Consider the following 16,477-nt stretch of genomic DNA (forward strand, 5'->3'; position numbering starts at 1 on the left):
AAGCGATAGCGTCTTAACCATTTAGCTGACGTAATAAAAACTAAATATTCGTGATCTACTTGAAAAATTTGGGGTCGATTAGGTGTAATTTGAACAAAATACAGAATTTGGTCAAAATCGAGATTTGTCCTGAACCCCCTCCAAATTTATCTCGTCTTCACTAAAAAGCCAACACCGAAGCATCATACATCATAACAGACGAAATCCCCAAGGTATATCTACAATGAGGAGTGCTTATTCTACATCTGTTAGTGATTCCAGATTGTTGACGCAGTACCGTTTACTGCTACCTTTGCGTATCACTTTTTAACCTTTAACTTCATTCCTGTCATTCTGCACTTTGTCTTACTTGTGATAAATCTTTCTTTTTCTCTGTAGACTGTAGGTTTCGATGGCCATTGATGTTAGGCTGTTAATGAAGATGCTGCCCAATGAGGAGATGGTGAAGAGTGTGCTTAAAGCGGCTTAAAGCTGTTGGTTTAAGCTGTTCTTGGTGTCACAATTCAAGGTGTTGTTCGTTGATTTGATCTGCCATGTCAAATCTCTTCCTTATTTGTCACTACTCATTAATCTAAATTACTTATTCTGTTAACATTTTACAAAGCGAATCCCCCCCCCCCCAAAAAAAAAACTTTTTGTGAAGTTTCTCAAAGATGCAATATGCAGCAACATCTTGTCTCACACTCAGCAATTCAGGGACTTACACTGCAAAAGAAAAATCATTTTTTAGTGCTGTCCAGGATTAATGAAATCGTTTACCACAGTTTATCACAATCCAACGATTTTTAATAACTCTGCTTCCATTTTACTGATGACTTTGAATTCCATTTTCACAAATCAACTGGCCTGCTGGGTCTACAGTTAAAGCTACGGTTTAATGTAGATATAGAGATTACAAGACATCAAAGCAATAGGATTTAATTATTTAAGTTATGCTCAAATACAATAGTTCGCGCGCGTCTTGTTCAAACACAAATTAAAAAAGGCAAAAAGTTTACAGTTTCCCATACGTGATGTAAGAAGAGCAACACAAAATGCCTTGTGACGATGATTACGCATGTCAAGTCAAATCATATGCAAAGGAGAAAGTATAATACGCAGCTTCAATCAAGCAGGAATATTAAATTCCGTTTGAGAGTTTACAATAAAAGTCGCGTTAGGCTGCCACTTAATAACTAACGATTTAGGACTGCCCGATCACAGCGTGATGAAATAATAAACAGAAGTGCAAACAGTACTGAAAATTGCCAAAGAAATATCGTTTGAGGTTGTCTAATACTATAGTCTCTAACGCTACGTAACGTTAGCAGCGGCTGCAGCAGGAGACGGGCGAATAAATTCAATGCTCGTTGTCCGACCACGGAGTCCCATCAAGTTGCTTATAAGGCTCTGCAAATGACAAAGGATCATTATAATGTTTGCATTTCAAATCAAAATCCAATAAAGTTATTAAATGAAACTATTCTTACCTGTTCCCGTTGAAACTGGGCATTAAGGACGGACAGGGAGTTTGACCGTTTCATGCTGTAACAGAATAAAAATGGCGAAAGGTTTAGTAAAATCAATGCTTCTCTAAGTTTAAGACCGCATATTGCCCAAGTGAAGAATGTGCACAACAAAAAAATGTCTCATTCGTATCTTGTGCAAGGGGAAGCCGAAATCTCTCCCACCTACTGCCGTCGTCTCACAAAATGATTCTACTTTTAAGGAAATACTTAAATTATTGATAATTATTAGTGTACAAGCACGAAAAATCAAGCAATACTGAACAATACAAGCCAAAAGTGTACAATTAGTCAAGCGTCGTATACAGTTACGTCAATTCTGCCAAATCAATGAGATTTAAATGCATCAAATACAACGAGCAAATGAAAATAACGGTGTTAATGTAATTCAAGCAATACGGTAGTGGACTAATCGTAATTTGGCTTTAAAGAATAAAGATGTCTTGTTTTCAAAAGTGATGTTGTAATTAAGGATGAAAAAAAAAAGGATTGGTGTGGAATAATGAGTGGGTTTGATAAGTTGAAGGGGAGGGAGGAGTCGATCTAAGACTTACCTGGAAGCCAAACCGGAAGGGAAGTCGATGGCCAGGGAAGGAGACGGGTCATCTCTCGTAACCAATTTCTGCATTAGTTTTGCACTGCTTTTCCGGATGGATGCACGCAGCTTTGAAAAGGAACCGCTGCGACGTGTTCGGCCCACCCACTTTATTTTTGTTGAACGTTTCGTTTTGTTTTCCCGGACAGAGGGAATCGTTAAGGGAGCAGAGGAAAAAGGATAAATCGAGGTTTCGTTTTTTTGGTGGAAGACATCAGCCGAGTCATACGAAAACAATCATGAACAGACAAGCGGAAATGAAAAAAAAGGGAGAAAAGAAAAGAAAATACACACACGGAAAATTTCGGTTAATAAGAAACCAAAAAGAGATTTCAATTATAGTCCACACTAACAGGCAAATATCTAAAAACAAATCTACCAACAAGCTTTAAAGTGAATATTGTGTCTAAATTATTCAAAAATCAACATTCAAGCACTGGTCATTGCGCATTAGTGAGGACGACAATCAGTAGTTTGGCTAATCTTTCCCGCCTTTCGCGTGAAAGCGATAACCCAACCACTTGTTGTAACTATCCGATACTGTCCGTGTGTGTTAAGGTTTAGGAAGGGGACTTGTGGAAATCTTTTCTAAATTCCGGACTACAAAAAATCGATTGAGCCATTCAAGTGATTGTATTATGCGAGGAAAGTATTTCAACGAAGATAATGGCATAAACTACTATAATATTAAGACGGTGGTGGGTGATTGAAAAGTGGCGGGACGAAGGTGAGGCGAATGTGGCCGATATATTGAGACAGTCGGGGGGAAAATTTTCCAGAAAGGTGCTTAATAAAAACCAAAACGACCGAAAACATGATAGAAACTCGATAATTTTAGCAAAACAAATATTATCGCAAAAAGTTTCAACAAAATTGGGAACTGAATAATTTTTTTTTCATAAAAAAAAAATAATAATGAAGGAAACCTGATGGCAAGTCGGTTCCATATTTCAGGATTTTAAAATCTTTCCTCCCACCCCAAAACATGAAAGTTGTTTCCTATCGTGCAATATAAAGTCTCGTGACCAGAAGAAATACGAAGAACTAGCAGGACAAATTATAAACGAGGGAGGAAGGGAATTGGGGGAGAGCAACGTTGGCCGTTAATACAGGTGATAGTGTTTTTTTTTCTCATATGTATGTATAATGATTCTTGCGCATCCGCCATCTCAGTCTCTCAGGGGGTGTATGCAACCTATCACTTCTCCTTGCTAGAGGCCACCTACCGAGTGAAACAACAAGATAAGCTCATCGAATGGGATACAATGACACCCAAGACACAATCTAATCAAAGGCGTGCAAATAACTGCAAAGGCATAATGAAAGAAACTATCAGTCCAGTCTACTGAAGGATATTTACTCCACGGATCCTAAATAAACAACCCAACACTCAACGTCGATGTGTTTCCGAGATTTTTTTTTTTTTTCGTTACGATCCAAAGAAAAGTAAACATTGTGACTGAGATGCGAGTTTTCAAAAACAATTTGTAGGGACGCATGGGGCAGCAGTGAATTTGTCATGCATATCCAACATTCCAGTCACGCTGACGTCGATTCTATGTTTCTGTTTTCTTTAGTTTGGAAAGGAAGGCCAGTGGAATATCAATAGAGAAAGATGAAAAATAAGGACGTATGGAAAGAACCAGTACAGCCGTGCTTCCTTGGTCGGGTGGACAGACGGGGATGAAGAATATGGATAAAAATTTAATGCAGCCGTAGTTGCGGATGTTTTGCCCTTTTTTGTTTTTGTTTTTTTTTGTGTTTTGTTTTTTTGTTTCGGGGAAAAGGTAAGACGTGATCACGTATGGAGTCCCAAAGCGGAGAACAGCTTGTTGCGGAGGCTGCCGGGCCCTTGACCCTGACTTGAACCGGGACGCGAATCAATGTCGGAAGACGAGTGAAGGGAGTGGCGAGGATACTATGCCACAGCCACAGGAAATATGTAAATAGAAACCAAAAAAAAAAGATGGGAAAAAAACAAAAGATAAAAAAAAAATCAAAAAAAAATTAACTCTAAATTACTTGAAAGCGATTTTTTTGTTGAACCAAAAAGATTGACTAGCAAGACAGTAGAAAGCGTTAAAAGACATGCAAATCAAACAGCCAAGAAATGTACGAGAATGAAAAACGCCATGAAAATCATGCAGAGTAGAAGTTGTTTGTTTTTGTTTTAAAAGGGAAAAACAATAAAACAAAACAAATGAAAACAGAATCGCGTGGTTATCAACGATGTTATTGACAGATTTCTGTCCGGCAGCCTCTTTCACGGTCCAATTAGTCAATCAACTGTCTTGGCGAGTCACTTACTAATGCGCAATGACGACCCAATTACTCTACACTCAATCAATCATACAAGAAGAGAGAAAAAAACATGTCCGGAAGCATTCGTCTACTCATTCTGAGGGATGGATCTTTTTCTCTTCATCTCTTTCATTCTTTTTTCCTTTCGGGTTATAACATTATTCTATAGCTATACTTTTCTCACTAACTCTATATGGAACTTGTTTACAAGCATTCAAAATGGCTAGTTATTGTGATTGGATGCACTCACCTCGTCGGAGACTTCCGTGTGAACAGAGTCCAGGGACTCGTGGGATCCACGTCTGGCTGCGTTCTCTCTGGCACTCCGCGCTCTATCCAACCGAGAAATAAGTCTATTACATATATGAACTCAAATAGAAAAAAGAAAAGAAAATCAAGTTATTTACTTTGGATCAACGTTGGGTTCATTGGAGCGTCTTGAGCTCCTCAGTCGATTCATATCAAGCGGATGCTTGCTGCTGCTGCTGCGCATAGCACAATCTTCGAGCGTTTCGGCAGCTTCATATTTGCCTTGGCGTCTGTAGAGAGCACCAAGATTCTAAAAGCACGTAATTGATTTATTAACATGATTAAAACTGTCGGAAAGGATTTGAAATTTGCATAAGTACTTTTAGAGTGGTTGTAACTGTAGGAGAATCAACTTTGGCAGCCTTGTGCCACCCGCCATAATCACCGTAAGGTGTGTTGCTTTTGTTCTGTCCCTTGTTCTCCTCACGTTCCTCGGCCACTTGCCAAATGGTTTTGTTATCGCCTTTGTTTGCAATAAATCTCGATTAGATCAACGACAGCAAGCCATTTAGACTAAACGCTTACCATCGATAGCGCCAAATTCACGTTCATGAGCCCGTGTTAACACTTGTTTGTAGAGAACTTCGGCTTCTTTGTATTTGCCTTGTTTCAAATAAGCCGAGGCCAAATTATTCTTGGTCTTTGCCACGTTCGGATCGTCGGGACCCAGTTTGCTTTCGTATATTTCCAGTGCTCGCTGATAATACCTCTCAACTTCTTCGTATTTGCCCTGTTGCAGATCAAAGTTAGATTTCTTTTATTCGAGCTCATTAAAGGGTTATAGAGTGTACAGTGTAGCATTATTTACCTGATTCTGGCAGAGTAAGGCCAAGTTGTTGAGCTGCTTGGCAACATCAGGATGATCCTTTCCAAGAACCTTCTCGCGAATCTCGAGAGCACGTTTGCACAAAGGCTCGGCATCCTTGTACTTGCCACGCTTACCATAGAGGACTGCAAGATTGTTCAGCGTTGCAGCAACCTGAGTGCGTTTGAAAAGAACCGCATAAGCGACGTGTGAATGGGTAATAGCTTCATTATAAAATCATACGGCAGGATGGTTTTCTCCCAGCGTCTTCTCTCGAATGCTCAATGCATCGTTCAATAAGTTGGCCGCCTCTTTATATTTATTTTGGTCTCTATCAAAATCGAAAATCAATAATAAGCAGACTGAAAAAATCAATGTTCAATTGCGTCATCTTTACCGATAGACTAAGGCTAGAATGTTTAGCATCGTGGCAACATCGGGGTGGTCGTGACCACTCGTTTTCTCCAGATCTTCTAGCGCCTGTTTACACAGCGGGACAGCTACTTCGTAGCGTCCTTGTGAAGCATACTGGATAACTAAATTGTGCAGTGTCCTAAGTCGAGCGGGAATTTCATACCCTGCATTCGCTTGCTGTGCTAATTGCGACGGTGGAGTAGGTGACATTGCTGTTGAATAAGAAATGGCTGGTTGTTTAAATGTGTTCACTACGTCGAAATGAACTAAAAGCAACTTACGACCACGTTCATCAGCATCATCATCCGGAAAGAGATCAATAGTTGGATCGTCGCTTTTTTCTTTATGTGATACGTCCGATGTGGACTCTTCCTGCGAATACAAAGATTTTCTTTAATAATATTTGATCCCGCCAAACCAAGGAAAGGCATCGATGACATACCTGATCGGCATCATATTTCTTGATGGTATTGACAAACTCGAGATGTTTTTTGTCCTCTTCTAATTGAGCAACGGCTTGTTCTGAAGCCTGAAGGCGTTGCTGTGTATTTGCCAACTCGTCGCGAAGCCAGGCGTTTTCTTGACACAACCGACGCACTTGTGCACGTAATTTTTGTTTTTCCGCTTCCAGCGCTTGCAAGTGAGTCGCCAATGCCACCATAACCTGGAATGGAGAAAGGAAATTGCGGCTGTCAAAAACGTTGTTGGAGATTAAAGATCGGAGAGGAAAACAAATGCACTTGCCTGTGCTTCCCCGAGTCCCAGATCAATCATGTCGAGTGATTTCTGTATCAGATTGGCTTTCTCTTCGATGACATTGGCATCAAGCTTTTCCTGAGTGGCGGCTTTTAGAGATCCGTTGAGCCCTTGCAGGATGGATTGGTGCTCAGCTCGCAGCGCCTCCAAGCCCTGTGACACCGTCTTGGTGCTGCTGACGATCTCCTCCTGAGTCATGGTTGTTGCTTTGCTGATGCTCTCCAACTTGCGCCTATATAAAGGAAGACAAAACGAACAATGACCTTAGAATCACAACGAGAGACACAAAAGTTTTGTCAGTTATATCGATAGCATAGCAATAGAAGCTTGCATGCTGCCATACAACCACCCTCCAAACGACGCTGGGGGAGTCGGATTGAGCAATGTATGCAATGAGCATGGTGCGTGACTGGCAACGGGCACGTATTAAGGCATTTGGAAGGTTTCATTAAAGAAGAACGAGTAAGGTTGTATTTTGAATGAATGTCTTTTGGAACAAGGTCCCGAATTTAAATAATTATACGCCACACCTTGAAGGAACCCAGCGTCACAAGCTAAACTTAGACAAAATGCAGACTTACAAACGATGTGCTTGTAGCACCGATGACATCACCGACACGTTTTCCTCAAAAACATTAGACGACAGATATTCAACGGCAGTTCAGAGTGTTGTGTTTTCTGCTAACTAACGGACGCCGCACGCGCTTCCTCGCGATTCAAATGTTTTCATTAAGACCACATAAAACCGCTAAGATTCGGCAATCCGCTCTATCCACGTACACAACAGGGAAAATACACACACCAGCACGCGCTTTATCCTCAGTCAATTCGTAAAGGACGAGCAAGAAAACGATACGGCCTTCGCGTCTCAGAGCAACGACACGTCAGACGCTCACCAGCAGGGACTCTGGCACGTTAGCTTCACGCTATATTGATTCCTTTTCTCAGCCCAAAAGAGGGCAACAATGCGCATGTCCGTGCGCCGGCTGAACCGATGCGTAAAACCCGCAAACCAACCCACTCGTAAGGTAGTGTACCGTATCGTCCTCCAAAACTATCGATTTCATATGCACATTTTGTACGTCGAACGGTCTCTCGAGTTAAGCAAAAATAACGAGTAGCACACGGTTGAATGATCAAGGTTGAAACAATAAAATTAAAAGGCGAGAAGGAGAGTTGATATTTCACATAGGGTTGTATCCGCTGACAGCTATGGAATGATTCCAGAATGCAAGTTATTCGTTAGTCGAAAACATACAAGTCAGCTGACCGGTATAAGAATGTGACTGGCTATGCAGTCGAGGATAGGCCCGACGATAAAAAACGTTACGAGTGGAAGCTTCGCTGCAGGCCAAAACATTGAAAGCAGTCGGCGTTACCGATGGCCCCCTGGTTTTGATGTGTGTACAGGTATATCATAGAGCCACGCCGGAAGTGGGAGAGTACATGACAAAAAACAAAGAAAGCAAAGCTGATGGCCTCCATTTTTTCTAAAACAAAACCAGTAGCCACACAAAACCAATGTCAGGTGAAAGTGGACGTGGGACAAGTGAACTAAATTCTTATCTTCTAACCAACATCTTGTTTCTTGCTCCCCGAAGATACATGAGAAACCTATTTCATGACACGAATAACTGAAACTAAATGATCTCAAATTTTAGATAGCTAAAACTGATGAAAACTTGACTACCCATGTTAGAATTATGTACATTACACTCATTTTCAATACACAAAAATTGAACACATATATTTTTTAACTTTGTAGGCAATCTGGTCCTCACAGACCCCGACTCATCGCCATTTAACGTGAAATAGGTTTTTTAAAGTGAAAATTATTGTACCAAACAGTGCAAAATAGTTGGCAAACCCCCTTAACTTGTAACAATGTCATACTAGGTATTGGAATTTAGAAGTGGAATCAACTTTAAAGAATGACTTACGATGATTGCAAAGATTCAGGAGACGAGAGACACTAATCAATTTCGACGAGGACTCCTTAAGATTTCGTACGAAGGCTGAATGTCGTTCGAGAGAGCACACGTCACTTTGCCTTTTCCACCATTACTAAGTCTTAGTGTGTTCATGTACCGCCAACAACAACTGGCAGCAGTGAAGTAATTGCGACGCCTAACTATCGCCGTCTATATTAGCTATCGATTATTAATTCAACTTTTTACTTGTTTTTCTCCTTTAATGATGAAAAAGAAATTATCCATTTATGCTTGTACAATTGTTTAATCTTTCTTCCCTTGACAAAAAATTACAGAAGCAATTGTGGATCCTTAAATCTGGACAAGGAAAATGGCACCGTTTCCCGTTTATAAATGAATCGTAACACAGGCGTCAATATATTTGCATAACTAGATGAAAATCTTGTTTATTTTTGAGGAAAAGCTCTATATTGAACGAACAGCAAATTCTAGAAGGGTAATTGAATGAAAAGAAGGCCATCGCCAGCTAAAAAAAAAATTGGCCAAAATAGATGTACGAAGTAATGGTGTAAGGACGAAAAACGGAAAAAGAAAACGCGAAAATGAAAATGAGAAAAAAAAACACTACTTTTCGGGGTTGAATACGAGGCTACATCGATTGGTGAATAAGTCCCCGGCACCACTAAGAAATATGCTGTAGCTTGAACCAAAAATTGCATTCCTTTTTATTAGATGGCATCGATATCCAAATCTTCCTCATTATCGTCACTCTTGACCTTCACAGCCGTTTTAGTCGATAATGGGGCTGCATTTCTCTGCTCGATCAGGGTGGCGGGTCGTGCTCGATCATCGTATTCGATCTCAACATCAGAATCATCAGAATCTTCCTCTGATTCCTCTTCCGCCTCTTTCAGCCAGGTGATGAACGGCTGAGCCTTTGCCAAAATATCGGCATTCAGTTCCTTGCTGACGTACTTGCGACTAGGCTTTGAACCCCAGTCGATCATAACATCTTCATCGACCAAATCTAGATCGTAAAGTCCCTTGAGGATGTGTGGAACTTTCGGCAGCAAAGTAGCCTGGTTAAGATGAATGATGCACTCAACACCGCCAAGCAAGGCCTTTTGGGCTTTTGGGTTTCCTTGAGTGGAGCGAGACAGCAAAGTGCGGAAGCTTTTCATCTAGTAAAACATAATATAAAATGTTTTCATACGAATTATAACGAAGAGCCAATAAATTATTACCTGCGAAAGAATGTTGCTATCAAATATTAATTCGCACAGAATCAACGGTGCCTTATCTTTAACATCTAAGCGTTCAGCTTCAGAAACGATGTCCTTGTCGATTCCTGGTTTGGTTAGCATTCCCTGATCACGACGTTGTTTGACGAATGAATAGAACAAATCGATGCGTTCCTTCGGTGTTTTCTCCATGTCATCAGAGATGGTAAGCCCTTTAGCGCCATTAGTCAGGTCTTCCATACGTGCTTTTACTGCGGCCTCACTAACGTCTACGGCCCAGTCATCCTCATCGACGTCTTTAGTCGCGTCCAATTCGTTTTCTGATCCATCTGAACCCTTCTCTCCAGATTGGCCGTCTGATTTCTTTCCTCGCTTGGCTTTCTTGCCTTCAGTGAGAGACGCTCCTTGGGCAGCAGGGCTTAATTCTTATCAACGAAACGTAAAATTAGCGGTGATTCATTTGCTTTACTAAAATAACCGAATAAATACCAGGGGGATTTTTCAAGATGAACGTGGTTAATTTATGGCGCATATCCAATTGCCCATTGTATCCACAAGCTTTACAAGATTGCGAAATGGTTTGTTTCTTCGCATAGACCTGAATTTAAGTTACATTAGTATAATGGTTGGAAATAAATTCTTAACAGAAGCAGAAATGGTCAATACCGTAAGAACAGTTTCTGGATTGTCACAACCAGGACAGAGAACAAATTTCTTGATAAAAATGTCAAGCATTTGCTGCAACTTTCCTGCTTCATGCGCTCCGTTGACGATAAAGCGATCATTCTTGATATCAAACTGCGTTTGCGCTCCTAATTCACAGCCGAAAAACTTGGTGGGATCTGAACGAGATCGAATATTTTGAGTTAGGAGAACTGTTGGGTAAAAAAAAAACTTTCGAAAATGTAAATTACATGTTGGTGGACGTCCTAGTGCTTTAGCGACCTCGGTCATGTTGACAATGACTGTTTTGATGCCATTTCCTTTACCTTCTACCTTAGCCAAGAGCCGAGGCATTTTGTAACGATAAAACGCATCCGCAACGTTCCGATTCACGTTAAGAGCCATTATAGCTATGGATTTGTTGTTCTGATTTACCTGTTAAAATGGTTAATAATCAATATTCATTCAAGTTAGTATTATGAAGAAACATTTACCTGAAAAATATGCTACTATTGCATAAAAGTGGAAATGTTTTAAGGTGGGATGATTGATGATGAAATTTCCTACTTTTGAAAATAGGAGAAAAGGCCTGTTTTCAAAACCAAATAAGCAAAGATGTTGTGATTAGGATCAAAATCCACCATGGAGTTTAAGGCCTGCTCTTCAAAATGAATATGATGGATGACATGAAAGTCAAAGTGGCTGTAATCACCACTCAGGAAGTGCAAATAAAGGACTTTATCTCCTTTAACTTCCAATGACGACCACTGGAAAATTTTGATATTCTACAGAGAAACAATAATTACAAATTTATCCAACATTTGGTACAATCACAAATTATAAATGAAATACCTTTGATTTGCCAGATGGCAAGGTTTGGAAGTCAACATGCACGTTGATGACGATGTCGTTTTCTGGGGCTGAAACACGTCCACTGCTGACCAACCTCCACGACTCTCCACTGATGGTAAAAAATCTACAAGAATTCAAATGTTAAAGTCAAAGACAATTTATGCCATCAACATACACCATCTGTACTAATCATGTTACTGGCTATGGTTTTGAGATATGCCCTAAATGTTCATAATTGTTCCCTTATAAATTAGGAAAAGAAGTTTCATTTACCTGAATGAATATTCAAATTCATATAAAATTGGTTATGTCCTTCGTAGGGACTTCGCACGCAGCGTGAAGTATGAATGAGAGCAGGTAAGGCCACGATTGAAGAATGAAATGGCGAGAGGCGAGACCACCACCGAACACACTTTACGACTGGCAATCGATGAATTGTTCGTTAAGAACAATATTGACAACTCCTAAACAAAAATCAAAATTAAATATCTGGCTTGATCTTATACAACAGCATAAATGTTGTACTCACCTACAGAACACCTCGATGTCGTTACGAAGAAAGTCGGGCGATGAAGAAAACGCAAAAAGTTCTTGTATGCTCGGGCAAGAGAGGGGAATGGGGCAATAAGAAGAAGGGAAACTAATATATCGACGATACACGTATAACAGGAGTACCAATTTCTCAACAATTGCAAATCTTACATTTAGTTAGCATTTTAAATACAGAATTAGCGTAAACTGACAACTAACAACAATTTTTCCTTACAAAATTTAGCAAAATACAGAACAAAAAACGAAAATATTTAGTACTAGCGTTATTGAAACGAAAACTTTTCTCATACGTGTGTTTAGGGAATCAGCAGTGCCTTCTCCAATAGTCGAATCCAATCAAAAAACTTTTTGCGCTTTCCCGCTTTCTCTTGTATTTAATAAATTTCGGTTATTTAGGAATATAATTAAGTTTGTATTTAAATTGTGGAATAAACCAATTTAAGTTTTTGAAATGTTAATCAAAGTGAACAAGATGATCAATTCTATTAGCGATTTTAACAAATCCACAAATAAGAACACAAGTGACAAGTCTCTTATTTCACAAGCCATTTGCTTACTTATTTTAATTATTAAAGATTCATAAATTTAGTATTACTATCGCTACATTAAATGTATTCAACGTAAGTCAGAAGAGTCCATCAATCACACTCGATTTCTCTCAATTTAATGTGGTTGCGCAATGATGAGTTGCCAATTGCATTTCGCCAATGCAAAAAAGAGAAACTTGTGCAAAAATATGATGTTACTCAAGCGCAGGGGTATGGAGAGAGTCTCTCCATACCCATGCTCAAGCGTGCAATCAAAATTAAAGCCCGATAATCGAATTTGTCATCAGCACTGGAAGAATAGTCTAATCTAGGGAATACTGTTTTATTTTTTACTTTCTTCAACCTTATCTAATTGGATTATTTATTTATTTAAAATAATGGTTCGTTATAAGTTTCTTGTTAGCGTTGAGATTGGCTTGGATAGCTAGCGTGCGTGAATAGATATTTTTAAAATGTCATTGTCCTCATTTTATTATCGAAGATTCTATTCGGTCTAGTACATTCTTGTTAAAGCCAGTGTTCTGTATTTGACGAATAAAATAAAATACAAATACAAATAAAAATACAGCTGTATTTGTATTTTATTTGTATTTTACTTGTATTTTATTTTATTTTATTGGTCAAATACAGAACGCTGGTTAAAGCTGGTTGTTACGTTATCCCAGTTTTGTTGATGTATAAGATTACGTTACCACGAGAGATATGATCATGGTTACTGCGGACGTGGATCATCGTGACTGGCAAGTTCGTTACAGATACAGAATGTCATGTCATCGTGACTGGCAGTTCGTTACAGAATGTCATGTATTGCCAGTGCCACCCCAGGCTTTTACCAATCACCAAAACTTCATTATAAAACCTGTTCGAGAAACTGCTTCGACGCACAGCAGACGAAGGTGTTATACAACCAGGATTTACCCAAAAAATTATTATTATAAACATTGCCCAGTGATCGCGGCTTGTATTCGTATTTCAGTTCTTTCTCAATCTCTCTGGATTATTCAACACATTGTTTGGTGCTATAACCTCAGTGTTTTTAAAGGTATATAATGGCTACTCTTTTAGGAGACAAATAAAATAATATGACAATATGACATTAAAATGTTATGTCACATTGTCATTTTTAGAGCATACTTACACTTAATTTCTTCTTTCACTTAATTACTTCACATTATTTTATTTAAAAAAAATCTAATAAATGTTAATTTACATAGGTATCTTATAAGAATGGGTCTCTTATCTGAAGGAAGTCCACTGAGTTGGCCTGAAACCAAAGAGCTAGCAGATCATGTTCGAAAACATGGAATTACTCAATTTATAAATCTGTACAATTTACTAAAGGATAGACAAGGGGATGTGCTGAAATGGGGTGATGAGGTATGTAACTGGTAAACTGAACATGTGTTCACAGCTATTAATGAACCTGTTTTCCTTTTAGATTGAATACATGCTTGTAAAGTTTAATCATGAAACCAAAAAAGCTCAACTCAGTCTTCGTGGACAAGATCTCCTGCCCGTTCTTCAAATAACTGAAAAAGAAACCCCAGAGTAAGTGTTGTTTTTTTATTGGTTATGCTGAATTCATTAGCTTTAAATGCAATGATATCTAAATCATTCTTTACTCCTTTAGGAAGGCTACCTCCTTGTGGAGGCCTGAGTTTGCTAGTTACATGATTGAAGGTACACCTGGCAAACCCTATGGAGGACTATTAGCTCATTTCAACATTGTTGAGGCTAATATGAAAAATCGACGCCAAGAGGTTACATCTTCATTTATATTTAGTTCACGCCGTCCACTTTCTAATCTTCTTTTTTTTATATATATGATAGGTCTGTGCTCTGCTAGAAAAAGATGAACAAATCCTTTCCATTACCGCATTCCCTCGCTTGGGTTGCGAAGGATTTTGCGTTCCCGAAGCCAAGCCTGACCCTGTGAACAGCGCTTCTCGTTCTTTATTTTTCCCGGATGAGGCTATTTATTTGGCCCATCCACGATTTCGTACACTAACTCGCAACATCCGTGAACGAAGAGGCGAAAAAGTTGCTATCAATGTTCCAAGTAAAGAATCAAAGATGCATCAAGTTAGTTCCTGTCTTAAACATTTATTGCTTTTCCAGTTTTCAAGGACATCAACACTCCCAGTCCTTTTATGGAAGATTTAACTGTATTGGGAGACGACGGTGAGAAGGGTAGATCTGCTTTGCCAGACCATATATACATGGATGCAATGGGTTTTGGAATGGGCCAGTGTTGTCTGCAGTTGACTTTTCAAGCTTGCAATATCAAAGAAGCTCGTACACTTTACGATCAACTGACACCAATGTGTCCAATTATGTTGGCTCTTACTGCCGCTTCGCCACTTCAGCGTGGCTATATCGCCGACACAGATTGTCGCTGGAATATTATTTCCAGTTCGGTGGACTGCCGCACGAGAGAGGAAAGGGGTCTAGAGCCGCTAAAGACAAACAGATACCGTATCTACAAATCACGATATGATTCAATCGATTCGTATTTGTCTCCTGAAGGAGAAAGGTATATTTATCATAGACGCATTCATATTATTTCAAATTGTGATAATCAAATTTCTGTTAAAGATACAACGACATACCCCTGGTCATAGATCAAGAGGCTTACAAGAGAATGCGTGACGCTGGTATCGATCATTTACTTGCTCAACACGTTGCCCATCTCTTCATTCGTGATCCCGTTTCCCTCTTCAGTGAAAAAGTGAACCAAAATGATGAGGAAGATTCGGATCACTTTGAGGTACATGCTATAAAAGAGCTTGGTCGTTCGATTGTTTACTAATGATTTTCTGGGAACATTTTCAGAATCTTCAATCAACCAATTGGCAAACCATGCGGTTCAAGCCCCCACCGCCAAAGAGCACCATTGGTTGGCGCGTTGAATTCCGACCCTGTGAAGCACAAATAACCGACTTTGAGAATGCTGCCTATGTTTGCTTCATTGTCCTGTTAACTCGCGTCATTGTAACCTACGGGCTAAACTTCCTCATTCCAATTAGTAAAGTTGACGAAAACATGAAAAGAGCCCAGAAGCGCGATGCCATTCTCAATCAAAAATTCTGGTTCCGCAAGGATCTAGTGTCGCAGAGCTCGCCTACCGATGCCGAATCAACAGCCCGTCAAGAACAAATTTGCGTAGAGATGACAATTGGTGAAATAATCAATGGAAAGGTAGGTTTCTTTGATTTCAGCTCGAGTGGCTTTACCACGTTTACTTTTCATTACAATTGTTTCTTAATCATCTATTTTTCTTAGGGCGAAGAGTTCCAAGGCCTATTACCCCTCATTAGCAGCTATCTCTCGACTGTTGAAGTAGATGCCGATACCCATTGCACAATACATCAATACTTGCGGCTCATCCAAAAACGAGCAAGTGGTGATTTGATGACGACAGCTCATTGGATTCGTGAATTCGTCACCAAGCACCCAGACTACAAGTATGTTGAAAAATGTTCCTGTTTTTTGTACGTTTAATTATTCGCAATTTAAAAAACAAAATAGGGGTGACTCCGTAGTAAGTGAAGGGATCAACTATGATTTGCTGACTACAATGAATAGTATTCAAAATGGGACTATCGAGTGTCCGTCGTTGTTGGACCATCCCCGCACCAAGACCCAATCTTCAATTCCGGAAACCATTAGGATGGCGGAAAACTGCCCGTCAACTTGTTAAAATCAAGACTATTCATTTTGAGCCTTGATTCTTGCCTAACTCAGCCATAGAGTCTCAAAATTGCTATTTAGAAGGATCAAAACTAGCATCATTTAAACCGATCGCCAAGGAATTTATTGTTTTTGTTTGTTTATGTGTAAGGGAAACATTCATTAGGTTTTAGGACCTTAGATCTATACAGAAAATCACTTTACGTCCGTTGCAAAGCAAAAATTACTGTTATTTTTTTCTGGGATTAGGAAGAAACTGCTGTCAACAATTTTTAATGAAGAATACATTGAAATTATCAGCTGATTAATCTATTG

The 16,477-nt window shown here is 39.4% G+C and overlaps 2 protein-coding genes and 1 pseudogene across 2 annotated transcripts; 1 reads left to right on the top strand and 2 right to left on the bottom strand.

The window, feature by feature from the left end:
• Positions 1–902: 902 nt before the first annotated feature.
• Positions 903–11,154, bottom strand: LOC124337618 (kinesin light chain 4-like). The gene is given in 20 exon segments (XM_046791666.1): positions 903–1,389; positions 1,470–1,524; positions 2,060–2,208; positions 4,652–4,733; positions 4,809–4,960; positions 5,031–5,173; positions 5,236–5,440; positions 5,519–5,689; positions 5,759–5,846; positions 5,913–6,141; positions 6,211–6,301; positions 6,372–6,593; positions 6,674–6,917; positions 7,267–7,370; positions 9,393–9,797; positions 9,861–10,282; positions 10,347–10,455; positions 10,524–10,699; positions 10,772–10,955; positions 11,015–11,154. Coding segments are annotated over 19 exon segments (3,297 nt in total). The 5' UTR covers positions 10,926–10,955; positions 11,015–11,154; the 3' UTR covers positions 903–1,293.
• Positions 11,009–11,677, bottom strand: LOC124337841 (annotated as a pseudogene).
• A 1,579-nt stretch (positions 11,678–13,256) lies between these two features.
• Positions 13,257–16,466, top strand: LOC124337595 (glutamate--cysteine ligase catalytic subunit-like). The gene is made up of 10 exons (XM_046791639.1): positions 13,257–13,514; positions 13,687–13,849; positions 13,911–14,020; positions 14,103–14,232; positions 14,303–14,531; positions 14,591–15,005; positions 15,068–15,239; positions 15,305–15,670; positions 15,755–15,936; positions 16,001–16,466. Exons 2-10 carry the CDS (start codon positions 13,700–13,702, stop codon positions 16,170–16,172), a joined length of 1,926 nt encoding a protein of 641 aa, XP_046647595.1. The 5' UTR covers positions 13,257–13,514; positions 13,687–13,699; the 3' UTR covers positions 16,173–16,466.
• Positions 16,467–16,477: the final 11 nt, after the last annotated feature.

Source organism: Daphnia pulicaria, chromosome 4 (assembly GCF_021234035.1).
Source record: "Daphnia pulicaria isolate SC F1-1A chromosome 4, SC_F0-13Bv2, whole genome shotgun sequence".
Taxonomy (NCBI): Eukaryota; Metazoa; Arthropoda; class Branchiopoda; order Diplostraca; family Daphniidae; genus Daphnia; species Daphnia pulicaria.